This window comes from Oryctolagus cuniculus, chromosome 1 (assembly GCF_051225735.1).
Source record: "Oryctolagus cuniculus isolate XC-2025 breed Fujian yellow rabbit chromosome 1, ASM5122573v1, whole genome shotgun sequence".
NCBI lineage: Eukaryota > Metazoa > Chordata > Mammalia > Lagomorpha > Leporidae > Oryctolagus > Oryctolagus cuniculus.
The window spans coordinates 114,145,473-114,158,926 of record NC_142867.1 but is presented as its reverse complement, the minus strand read 5'-3'; the positions used below and the strand labels follow the sequence as shown (position 1 = coordinate 114,158,926).

At 50.3% G+C, this 13,454-nt stretch overlaps 1 protein-coding gene across 4 annotated transcripts in view; it reads right to left on the bottom strand.

Moving 5' to 3' along the window:
- The window catches only part of SORL1 (sortilin related receptor 1), a 175,789-nt gene that overhangs the window by 48,983 nt on the left and 113,352 nt on the right, over window positions 1–13,454 (bottom strand). For all 4 annotated transcript variants that reach the window (NM_001082664.1, XM_089328999.1, XM_089328989.1 and 1 more), the window contains 4 exon segments: window positions 323–430; window positions 3,277–3,402; window positions 9,998–10,117; window positions 12,679–12,801. In NM_001082664.1, coding sequence (NP_001076133.1) covers window positions 323–430; window positions 3,277–3,402; window positions 9,998–10,117; window positions 12,679–12,801 — 477 coding nt within the window.

The window sequence follows — 13,454 nt, the reverse complement described above, 5'->3', positions numbered from 1 at the left end:
CTTTCCTGAGTGGCACTTGGCAGCATCAGCAAAACCTGGCGGGCAGGGGACGCCTCCCAGTCCAAGCAGCTGGTCAACTCCCAAGACACACAGCAAGTACACAGGAACACTCACCAAAGTGTCAAGTAACCCCACAGTCACCCCCGCCTGTCCCCTACCACCTGCTCTGCCCAAACCACGTCTCCCAGCCACGATCAGCCCCCAGGAGCCCTGGCCAGGAACTCGGGGCTCAACTTGGAACTGGAGAGAGTTAGCCTAATATACTGCTGTTCACTCACAACCAGCAGGGCCCCGGCGCACCCAGGGCTGGGAGCAGACTCACCGCAGTGCTGCTCGTCGGAGCCGTCCGAGCAATCGTGCAGGCCGTCACAGTGTTTGGTGGAGGGAATGCAGGTGCCGTTCGGGCAGCGGAAGCCGTTGCACTTCTTCTCTGAAATGCAGTGCAGTCAGAGAGAAGGAGGATGAAGCGGAAACAGCAGGTGCTCATGTACACTGGTGATGGGGGAATACATGGGTACACGCCCAGGGCAGTCTGGCAATAGCTAGCAAAATGACAAATGTAGATACTGGGGCCCAGGTATTCTACCTGCAGAGATACTGTCTACTTACAGGTCGAAAAATAAATCATCTCAGAACCAGACCACAACCTGTACTCAGCGGAAGTACACGCGCTACACTATAACAGGGTGACAGGTTGAAAACCACCCACATGTCCATCTCTAGGGGCCTAATTAGGTCACTGGACCACCAGGCAGGTCCAGAGAGACTGAAGTGCTTTACAAAAACTTAGGTCCCAGAGATAGAGTTATGTGAAAAAACATGACACAAAGAAACATGCATAGCATATGATGTAGGTAATAGGGCTAGACTACAGGGAAGTTTACATGTTTATGCATGTACAAAAATATTCTGAAGAACATACAATCATAGTTTACTACGAGGACAGAGTGGGAACTGGGCAGGAAGGAAGAAAACCTTTCACTGAACTTTTTTTTCCCAAGATTTATTTACTGGGGGCCAGCACTGTGGTGTTGTAAGCTAAGCCTCTGTCTGTGGTGCGGGCATCCTGTACAGGTGCTGATTCATGTCCTGGCTGCTTCTCTTCTCATCTGGCTCTCTGCTGGTGGCCTGGAAGGGCAGTGGAGGATGATCCAAGTGCTTGGGCGCCTGTACCCACTTGGGAGACTGGGAGGAAGCTCCTGGCTTCAGATCGGCCCAGCTTCGGCCATTGTGGCCATTTGGGGAGTGAGCCAGCAAATGGAAGACCTTTCTGTCTCTCCCTCTCTCTTTTTTAAAAAAAAAAATATTTATTTATTTGAAAGGCAGAGTTAGAGAAGGGGAGACAGAGAGCAAGATCTTCCATCTGCTGGTTCATCCCCAAATGGCTGCACTGAAGGGCCAGGCCGAAGCCAGGAGCTTCTTCATGGTCTTCTACATGGGTGGCAGGACCCCAGGACTTCAAACATAATGCAATCAGAGATAAGGAGGATGCTTTCCCCAGGCCATTAGCAGGGAGCTGGATCAGAAGTGGGGCAGCCAGGACTTGAACCAGTGCCCATATGGGTTGCTAGTCCCACAGGCCGTGGCTTAACCTGCTGTGCCACAGCATCAGCTCCCAAACCTATTTTTATTGTATTTTTTTTTTCATTGTGAACCATGTGAATTACCTATTCAAAACAGGATTTTATTTTAGCAGAAAAAGCTCTAGTGAACAGAAAAAAGCAGGACATGAATCCTGACTATGAAATTCTACTTTCTTAAAGCTCTTTAAATCACTCGCCACTTTATTTCTTCAGAAAGTGTAAAGCAAAGCCCTTTTGGAGAAAGCTTGCCTGCAAGTGCTAAAAGCCTGAGCTTCACAGCCAGTTCCAGGGCAGGTTAAACCAGAAGCGAGATGTCACGACGCTCAGCTCTGAATCCTCAGGGCCAGGTCACCCTTCTCCCGGGCAGTTATGCCAGACATCAGATTTAAAAATCCGTGCCAACAGCACAGGCATAGCCTTTGCAAGCCCAGCTCCTGGCGAATCAGGTATAAGGCTACACAACGGGTATTAGTGCTGTGAAAAGCCATCATTCCTAAGAAATGAGTGAGAAGACATTAAACACAGAGTCACATAGCAAATTAGCAACATGACTCAAAAGAAATGATTAATGCCTCTAAGGAATACTAAGTGGCTTTTAAAAACATAGAAATCAGGAGGCCGGTGGCGTGGCGCAGTGGGTATAGTTGCTGCCTGAGATGCTGGCATTCCGTATCTGAGCGCTGGTTTGAGTCCCAGCTATTCCACTTCTGATCCAGCTCCCTAGGGATGAGCCTGGGAAGGCAGTAGAAGATGGCCCAAGTACCTGGGTCCCTGCACCCATGTGTGTGGGAGTCCCAGATGGAGTCCCAGGCTCCTGACTTCAGCCTGGCCCAGCCCTGGCCATTGTGGACATTTGAGAAGTGAACCAGCAGATGGACGATCTCTCTCTATGTGTAACTGTATTCCAAATAAATAATTTTTTTTTTTAAAAAAAAAAGGTGTAACAAAAATGACATGAGACAGACACACTCATTTAATTAGTGAAAACAACCAAAAAGACAAAGCTGGGTATCAAGGGAGATGTGGGCACATGCAATTTATCGCTGGTGGAGACCTACTGGGCACATTCCTTTGGAAAGGCAATCTGGAAACAGATTGCATCACGGAAAGTGACCAGAGCCTCTGACCCCACACCATTCCAGACGGAAGAGTGCGCCCCAGGAAACATCACAAAAGAAACACAAGCCGTCAGGTGCAAGGACGTGACGGCTGCAGTGCCGTGGCAGCGTAACACGAAAAGCACTCGAGTGCCCAACCAGGCAGCATGAATCCGCGTCTCCATAAAAACCCTAACTACAGGAACACACACGGATAGGGAAACACGCTTGATACTGCAACAGGAAAGGAGCAGAACGCGTGACAACACGCAGACAACTGGTGCAATCCCACGGGAATCTGGAATGTGTGGCCGAAGGACACGGACAGAAATTCTCAAAGATAACTGGTCGTGGGAGGGTGCTTTGTGTGTTCTGTTTGCGGGGCTCACGGCTCGCCTGCCCGAGAAGCCAGACCCTGGAGCTCGCCCTGGCACGTCCTAGGGCAACACAGCATGGACAGTGGCTGTGCTGGCTGCCAGGGAGGACACACGGGCACAGTGGGACGGGGCTTCATTTCCTGGTCCATCTGCTGCTTCTTTTCCTGAACAGAAGACACCGGGGCGGCTCCACGTGGGAGCTGGGGCGAGTGCATTTACCACAGTTGGCTGGATCCTCATCAGAGCCATCCTGGCAGTCGGCGTCGCCGTCACACGCCCACCGCTGGGGGATGCAGTGCCCGTTGCGGCACTGGAAGTTGGAGGCCTCACAGGTGTGATAGATGGCTGCCAACGACAGAGAAGGGGGACACCGTGACCCCTCGGTCACCACCAGCCCCAGAGCAGCTTGGTGCCAGCCGCCGCTCCTCCTCTGCTGGGGCTGCCGATCTTAGCATGGAGGGCAGCGACTCGGGTCTGTGGGTGATGCGGCGTCACAGGAGCCACGCACGGGCACCCTGCTGAGAAACCGCTCACTCTCCACGATCCACGAGCTGAGGGTTACTTACCTCTCACCACTGAGAACCAGGCTGAGAGAGATTAGGAAAGTCATAATGAATAGCACCAGGCCGAGTCCACACCTGCTGTTTCCCTACAGCACCGTGCTGCTTCCTCTTCTCCCGTAAATCCTGACTCATCCAGAGGGCATGCAGTAAGGAGGGGTGGCGAGTGCTCAGCACACGGAGTTCTGGGCCTGGCCAGCCAATGCTATGTAAGGAGTCTTCTCCGAAAGGTCATGACCTCCTCATTGTTTAAAACAAAAACCAAAAGCACCTCAGACCCAAAGAACATACAAGATGTAGCCAAAACTGCAAAGAAGCCAGGCCCCATTAAATGGAACTAACTTTCTGTGCAGTCAGGAGCCACCCACCGCTAATAACACCTCGTGTCCCCTACAGTCACTACAAGGGACAAACAAGCTAATCAGTCACTGGGCAGCCTCACCGGCACACATGACCACTGCACCCGGAAGTCACGGAGACGTATCTCAACATCTCGGTCCAAGACACATTCTGATGCCCGGTACCTGCCTGAAGTCCGACCAGCACTACTGGCTGCCTCCTCCACTGGCTTTCCCCTTCCTTCTCGGAGGCAGCAAGCGGCTCTGTGCACCGCTGAGTGACAGCAGGCTTGGCCTGTGACAACACACGGTGGTCCCTCCCCTTTCCACAGGAGACTCCTTTCAAGATGCTTCACAGACGCCTGCAATGGTGAACAGCGTCGGAGCCAAACATCCAAGTATGTATACCTACAATGCATTTAAGTCACAGGCACACTGAGAGACGAACAGTAACTAGTAATGCAACAGTGAGAGACGAACAGTAACTAGTAATGCAACAGTGAGAGACGAACAGTAACTAGTAATGGAACAGTGAGAGATGAACAGTAACTAGTAATGCAACAGAAACGCTGCAACCATGCACTGCAGTAAAAAACTATTTACAGCTTTTGAACTGCTTATCTCTGGAATCTTCCATCTAATATTATCGGGCTGTGATCGACCACGGAGTTTCACTGTGAGGACCAGATGTCCTCCCAACAGAAGGAGGTAAAACAAACGAAACCTGGCTCACTAGGCTAATCCTCCACCTGTGGCGCCAGCACACCGGGTTCTAGTCCCGGTCGGGGCGCCAGATTCTGTCCCAGTTGCCCCTCTTCCAGGCCAGCTCTCTGTTGTGGCCCGGGAAGGCAGTGGAGGATGGCCCAAATAGGCCCTGTGCCCCCATGGGAGACCAGGAGAAGCACCTGGCTCCTGGCTTCGATCAGTGCGGTGCCAGCGCGCTGGCCGCAGCGGTCATTGGAGGGTAAACCAACAGTAAAGGAAGACCTTTCTCTCTGTCTCTCTCTGTCCACTCTGCCTGTCAAAAAATTTAAAAAAAAAATAAAAATAAAATAAAACAAATGAAACTGGGTTGTTGTGAGCAAACTATAGTTTTTATTCAAATATGATAGTTAGCAGCTCAAGGGCTGGGAAAATCGCCTTACAATGTCCTCTAGAATTTCTACTGCATTTGAGGCTAAATGTTGCTGCAATGGTCGGAAATACAAAGTACCTGACTCGTCAGCCCACTTTCAAACAAGTACTGGTCCATCACCTGTGTCTTCCCTCACTTCTCCCGAGACCAAGGCTATCCGCGGTAGCATGTAAGTAAGTGCACAGGAAGTTCCAGTATGTATAGCATTTGGCATGCAGAGTCCATTAAAGAGCTTTTGAAAATATACTGACCCCTGGCAGGAGGAGGAGTGGATCATGCATGTTACATGAGTTTCTGCTCCAGTAACAGCCATCACCTGGAATACTTTTGATTTATTGGTGTCACAAGTTTGATGGCCTTTTTAAAAAATTCTCATCAGAGCCTTGCTCATATATATATAAAATCTAAAGTAACCTACACTGATTATCATACTAACCTACTTGTTATTAATCAGCCTATGTTGAATTTAATTGAGAACAACAGGTAATGGAAAATAATTCCAGCGTGCTAGTGGAGCTTCCAAGTGACAGTGTTGGGAGACACATCCAAGACCGCCAATCTCCACCACAGAAGCTGGGTTCATTTTGAAGACTTTTCGACCAAGTGGCCAAGCATGAATGAAATGCTAACATTTGATGAAAGAGATTGCCTTTAATGCAGTCTAGAGACTCCTTCATGTAATAGGATTCATTGAAACTGCTAAGAATGGTGGGGTAATGGGATAAACAATTATGGAGCAGACTTCAGTTCCTAATCTGTGTCACTGTCCTAGACAGGTCTTCCCTCGCTCATCAGGACCTGTTGCAACACCTGATCACACGCATTATCCAAACATGAGTGGGGCAAAAAGGATCAGTACCATTGGGAGAAAAATTTTGCTTCATTTCTTACAAAGCATGAACCGCTATGAGGTGCATGAGGGAAAAGAAATGCAACTATAAACACAATCTGAATGATACAAAAGAAAAAAGTGTAAAGCATAAAGAAAGAGCACTAAAAAACAGCAGACTTGAAAAAGTACCAAATAAAAATTTTACATACCAAAAACATAGTCACAGAAATAAAAATACCTCAATGCATACATGAGAAACAGTAGGTTAGATTCAGTTGAAAAGAGAATTATTGAAGTGGAAGGTAAGTCTGAAGAGTAACTCAGCTTCTAACACAGTTATAAAGAAACAGCAAATACAAAAACAGGAAACATAAATAACAACAAAATGATGTAGTCAATAAATGGTTAATTGCTGAAGACTAGAACACAGAAAGTAGCAAACAGAGAAAGCTGAATTATAATAGCGATAATTTCCCAGGACTGATGAAAAATATAAACCCTTTGGTTTGAAAAAGAAAACAGAGGCCAGCATTGTAGCACAGGGTAGGTTAAGTCACCGCCTGCAATGCCAACATCCCATATCAGAGTGTCCATTCAAGTGCCAGGTGCTCTGCTTCAAATACAGCTTCTTGTGGATGTGCCTGGGAGGTACATGGGCCCCTGCCACCCATGTGGGAGTCCAGGATGGAGCTCCTAGCTCCTGACTAGACCTAACCCAGACCTGGCCATTGCAACCATTGGGAGAATGAATCAGTGGATGTAAGATCTCTCTCTCTCTCTCTCTCTCTCTCTTTGCCATTCATCCTGTCAAATAAATAAATACATTTTTTTAAAAAAATCAAGCAACATAAATAAAAATAATTCCATACCTACATGGGTGAAATTGCATAAGAACAAAAATGAAGACAACTAAAGGGAAAAGAACACCTGTTGCTAACTGAACAGATAATCTGACAGAAACAGAATTCAAATCAGCACAAATGAAACCAGAAGGAAATGATACAATTCTATCAAAATTCTAATGGAAAATTACTATGAACCTAGAAACTCAGACCCATCTGAGTTTAAGATTGAAGGTTAGGGGGCAGCGCGGTGGCACACTAGGTTAATCCTCCGCCTGTGGCACCAGCATCCCATATGGGTGCTGGGTTCTAGTCCTGGTTGCTCCTCTTCCAGTCCAGCTCTCTGCTGTGGACTGGGAGGGCAGTGGAGGATGGCCCAAGTGTTTGGGTCCCAGTACCCGCATGGGAGACCAGGAAGAAGCTCCTGGCTCCTGGCTTCAGATCAGCGCAGCACCAGCCTTAGCAGCCATTTGGGGAGTGAATCAACGGAAGGAAGACCTTTGTCTCTGTCTCTCACTGTCTGTAACTCTACCTGTCAAATAAATAAATAAAAAATCTTTAAAAAAAAGATTGAGGGTTAAATATAAGTTTGTACTAATAACACCTGGGAAGACTTTACCACTCCCACACTTCCACTGAAAGACACACATGGAGAGGAGGCATGAGACACAGGAAGCAAAAGTTGCTGGTAAGAGGCGGGAATTAGGCACAATAATTAAGATTCTGCTTGGGATGCCTGCATCCCATGTCGGAGGGCCTGGTTTGTGTCCCAGCTTCCTGCTAATGCACACCCTGGGGGGCTCAAGTGCTGGGGTCTCTGCCACTCACAAGAGAGATCCAAGTGGAGATCTGGGCTCCTGGCTTCAGCTTGGCCCAGCCCCAGTTTTTGCAGGCATTTGGGAGGTGAAATAGTAGATAAAACAGTGAGTGTCACACACACACTTTCTCTCCCCTTTCAAATAAAAATAAAAAATTTATAAAGTCAAGAGTTACAGACCTATGAATAAGTTTGGCCATTAAAAAACAAGGGCTCATTTTAGGATTTTTGAAGTGTAAAACTAAAATGCTAACTATTTAGTGTTTTAAAACACTAAGTATTTTTCTAATATTTTAGTATTGGAACTGTGGGCCGATTGGAATCAAAGGGAAGTCCCTGCACATGGAAGAGAGGAGGCAGTTATGAGGAATATGCACAAAACGCCTAATGGGAAGAGCTAAAAGAAAGGAAACCCAGTCCGTAAACTCAAAACCAACAGCGTGTGGGGTGGGTTGAAGGGAATAAAGGAAACAGCGCCCTGGAAAGCAAGCGCAAGAGAAGAGCAAGGCGCACACACAGCACAGAGGGTGAAGTGTAAGGGCAACAGGAGGCCAGCTTGCACTGACCTATTTTCTTTGGCGGTGTAGGTGGCTTAATTTAAGAGATCAAGAAACGGAGCACCATGCCCCACATCAAAATGAGCTCACATCTGACCCCTGACCCCCGCGCGAGGACACAGAGGGAGAAGCAGCCTTGCGAGGCCTGGAAGGGGCAGCCATCAGAGAGAGGCCGCCGCTGAGCAGAAGCAGCTCCATCTCCCCCAGCTGGCCCTGCCAGAAGAAAACCAGAGATAAAACCCCGACCTGTGACAAGGCCATTCCCAGAAATGAAGCTGCGAACTCCTTCAGTGCTGCTGACACACGATCCTGACGAATGTCACTGCGCCAACAAGAGATTCAATCACGCTGCAATCAACAGGCAGAAATGCCCAGTGCATCCTTCTAAGTCACTAACCAGTCATCCATCCAGACCCCAAGCCTCCAAACAGCAGTCACGCATCTCCTGGGCGGCGGGCGGCTTCTTCGCCAACCCCAGATTTCCCTGCTTCTGCAGGTCCCGCCTCACAACGGCAGCATTTTCCTTCAGCCTTTCTGGAAGCCGGGCACAGATAGGGGCATCTGCGCCGGAAGGATCTGGACAAACTGTACCGGGACAGAACGTGCGAGCAGCCCAGCACGTCCTCTGCAATGCACAGGGCATTCCAGGAGGCCCACTCACTTCCTCAAGGCCACACAGTCACCCATAAAGGAAAATGAACAGAGTGGAGCCCGCTGTGTATGCCTACCTGAGCCACAGAGGTTCCCTGGGCACGGGGAACCTGTGTGATGGCCAGGCAGGCACTCCAACAGGCCAAGAGACAAGAGCATCTCCGCCCTTTGGGAACCACATCGAACCCCCAGCCCAGCACACAGCCATTCAGATGAGGCCCGGCAGAGCAGAGATCTGCCTGCTTGGACGTGGCTCTCTGCAATCGGCAGGCATGCTGTGAGCCACCAGACGCTAGCAGGGTAGGACTGCGGGAGACCGCAGGGGCATGAGGGCTGAGACACAGGATCAGGCATCACTCCCATCATTCTCAACATAAGTGACTGCCTCCAGACGACCGAGACGTGGACTCAACTATGAACTGCAAAACTAAGCCTGAATGGTGGGGACCTGAAAACAGAACCTGCTCTGCTAGAATGAAACATCTGGATGCCACCACCTCCCTCCCTGGCAGGCTGAACCCAGTGAAGACAGCCAGAGCTGCGGGGCAGACGTATTTCTCACGTAATAGGATTTGGCTTTGTTTTTGTTTTTGACAGACTATAATACTGTATAGTTATGGGATACACAGCAATGGTCATTAAACAGAATTTGGCTTTATTCCTCTACAAGCTTCCCGACTCCTTGGTCTACCCGCTGCCACCCTCCACCTGCCACTCACTATAACATACATGGCAACCATTCAACCCTTCATAAAAATATAATATCATAACGGACACGAGTAACCACCCACGATGGGTTGACTTGTTTCCAAGTTCATTTTCAAAAAAATCTTAACGAAAACGGGCACAAGTACAGCTTACGTCTTCCTTGTTCGGGGAACCCTCTGGGGCTCCACTTGAACAACATGAAGTAGTTTAGTGCTGCTTGGAGCAGTTCCCCAGATCAGGGACTGCACCGCGAACTACAGGCTGCTGGTCCTGAAGAACGGAGGAACTTGAGCCCCAGTGTAAACCGACGCCATCACTCAACACTGCTTACACAGTGCTCGCCCGTTCTTAGTGAGCCTTTCTCAGCTAAGGGAGCACAAGCTCCTTATCTCATCCCAGGGCAGCCCTTTGAGAAGCACTGGCCGGGCCGACTTCTCTGGTGTGGGCAGCGAGGGCTAGAAGGAAGAGAGTGCCGCTGTCCGCGCCCAGGGAGTACTGACCTGTGCAGTTGGCCTCGTCGGACCAGTCCCTGCAGTCGTTGTCCCCGTCGCACACCCAGGAGGAGCGGATGCACATGCCCGAGCTGCAGTTGTATTCGTCGCTCCGGCACTGGTGCATTTCTGTGAGGCAGGAACGAGAGAGACGTGAGGACAAATCCCTGCTCAGAATCCCTTCTCTGGTGCCAAAGCTCTAAAGAGTTCGTGATGGGCCGTATCACTGATTATCTGTAGACAGGGTGGAAGAAGAGACCTTTAAAACCAGGGCTATCGGTCATCTGGGATAATTGCCAATGCGTGTGATACGGAGACCCTGGCACCCTCAGACTTTCAGCAGGTGGTTCCTTGCACCGTCCCAACGTTCTCCCGGAACACTGTCACTTGCTACGACAGCAGGAAGGTGAGGAGGCACCGATCAAGGGCAGTGAGCCTTCCAATACACACAGGACTCCTGCAGACAGAGCTGTGGTTTGGGGAAAGGAGAGACGAGGGCCAGGGAGTGCTGATCACTGTGAGATGCTTGGGAAAGCACCCGAGTGCAGCTCCTACAACGGAGGAAACAGCCAGGGACTTCTGTGGGTGGGGCCCCCGGGGTGCTTGGAGGATGCACAGTTTCTGGAAGGATGACAGACAGGACAAAGGCCCCATGGCAGCTTCACCGAGGACATGAAGGGAGGCTGCCCAACAGCGCCTCTCCCCAGTCCTGGGGCTAATGTGTCCCCCAGACATCTGACACTCAAACTTGAGTCGCCAACGTGATGGCACCAAGAGGTGGCAACTTTAGGAGGGGATTAAGAATGAGGTGAGTGACCTCAGAAAGGCGTCAGGAAGCTGCTCTCTCCTTCAGCCATGGGAGAATGCAAAGAAGGCACTGCCGAGGGGAACGGGCCCTCACGAGACACCAAAGCCACCGTCACCCTGATGCTGGCCCGCCCGGCCTCCAGAACGGCCAGCAACACAGCTCTGCTGTGTATAAATGACCCAGTCCGAACTACAGAACAAGACACACAGCCTTCACATGGAACTCTCTAGAGCTGCCGGACACAGAAACGGCAGCAGCTGGCACCCGGTGTCCCTGTCCTGGGCACTCTACCGAGAAGACAGGTAGCTGGTAAAGCTGGAGAGTGGGAGATTCACGAGGAGAAAGCCTGCAGAGGCAGGAAAAGGACCTGTCCCAGCAGGGACTGACCAGCATCTTGGAAGGGATTCAGGATGAATTAGCCAAAGCCTGCCATGAACAGAGAATCTGGAGAGACTGATATTGCTGAACGGCCAAACATGAGCCCAGTGAGCGAGCTGAAAATAAGAAGCCATGTGGGGTTTCCTTCTGACTAGAGTGAAGCCAGACGTACACCTCAGCCTTCCAAGGGGAGAAAACCAGGGGGAATGGGAAAAAAAAAAAAACCAAGTTGTTAATCCCAAAGATGTATTTGTTCCTACTTAATAAAAGAAAGTTACGGAATTATAAAACCGCTCTGCATGAGCCAGGGCAGGGGTATCCTCCATGGAAGGTGGCCATGCACCTGCTCCCTGAGTTTCCTCGTACAGAAATGATTTGTGCACAGCACCTGTCCCCCTTATTTCAGTGCCTGTGAGTCAAATCACCCTGGCTGGCATTGGACTTGCCCCCTAGACAGGGAGGGAGGGCTCAGCAGGGCCACCCCACTCATTACCATGTCTGGGTCAGTGTCTGGCCACCATTCTCACTTCCCTTTCATGCCTGCGGTTCCTGCAATGTAGCACACTATGCGTATTGCCAACTGTCTCCCTGGATGACCTACAACCCTCAGTTAGGGGCCAGAGCCGACAGACTAAGAGAGGTCTTCATGAAACTGACAGGGTGGTGTTATGCAAGAGAAAGGGCACGGAATTAGAAGAGGGAGACATGGGTTCCAGTTCCTCATTCCAACTCAAGCTAACTGTGCCACCCTGAACGAGCTCCCTGACCTGTATGGACCTGAGCCACTTAACGTGGACGCTGGTGAGGCTCTGGCCAGGAGAAGCCCACCAGTCCCTGCAATCACAACACATTACTTTTCTCAATGTAAAAATTCCCATTAAGAAGACAAATGCTAGCCAGTGCCTATACCACCTGCTAAATTCTAACAGCTTATTCAGTTAGAATGGTTAAGAAAAATAACAGCTCATAAAGGTACAGGGCTGTATCCTTAGGCAGTTAATCTCACACTTGCTCAGAGGGGTGGGCCGAGACTATACAGCTGGGAATTCATTCAGAAATCTGACTTCCTTACTCATAGTTCACGCTTACAGCAGCACCTCTGCAAGGGGAAGCAGGGCCCATTTCCCCATTTTACAGATTAGAAAACAAAGGCAACACACAGGCTAACCAAGCATAAATACAGCAGGGGAGCAGAGCCCAGGCTCCACATTTTCTGACCATGAGTCCAGGGTCCCGTTAGCTCTAGAGCAGATGTTTCCAGTGGAAAAGAATCCTCAAGAAACAGCAAGCAGGTGCTCTCAGAACGGCATGGAGAAAGGAAGTGAGTCAACCCCACCGTGTACACGGAGGTGGCAGCTCAGCTGGCATATCACAAATCCCTGAGAGGCATCAGAAAGCCTCCATCTGCAGCCCAGCCGACCCGTTCTTATAGCCCAGTGAGCACGCGTGGTGACCCCCATCACCACAACAGAGCACAGAGCCTCTGCCCACGGCCTCCGCTTACCACAGTGCCTTTCGTCACTGTTGTCCCCACAGTCATCCTCGAGGTCACATTTGTAGGAGAGCGGGATGCACGTCCCAGACTCCTGGCAACGGAACTGGGTGTCCAGGTCGCAGATGGTGGTAGCTAGAATGGGAAAAAAAGAATTAATTCCCCCCGACACAAATGCCCCATCGGAAAGCCAATTAGCAAGCAGAAGGAAGCAGATCCCACGGGTGGCATGGAAATGAAAGCTGGGCTTCTGGAAGAAAAACTGCGTGAGAAGCTGAAAGTTACAGCCAAGGGGGATGGGGCACCTCCAGGTCAGCACAGGGCTGGGAGAGGCGAGCCAGGGCTGTCTGGCTGAGAGGGAGAGCGGAGGGCTAGGCTCTGATCTTCCAGACGCCTTTATCCACAAAGCTGCCATCAGGGAAGCCCACATCCACCCAAGCAGCCGGCACCACACTGTCTGGATGAGAAGGGCAGGGCAGGGGTAGGACTCGATAGCAGGAACACAGACTGGCTCTCCAACACCAGCTCTCCCTCTTCCTGGGGCAACTGGTTTTACCCTCCCTGAGTCTCAGCCTCCTTAACAGCAATCTCAGGGTAAGCTGATGGGGGCAAACATTTGGGACTGCAGTCAAACACACTGGATTTGGGGGGCCGGGGTTGTGGCACGATGGGTTACGCTGTCACCTGGGACATGGGCATCCCACCTCAGAGTGCTGGTTTGAGTCCCAGAGGCCCTGCCTCAATCCAGTTCTCTGCTACTGCGCCTAAGAAGGCAGTGGAGGATGACC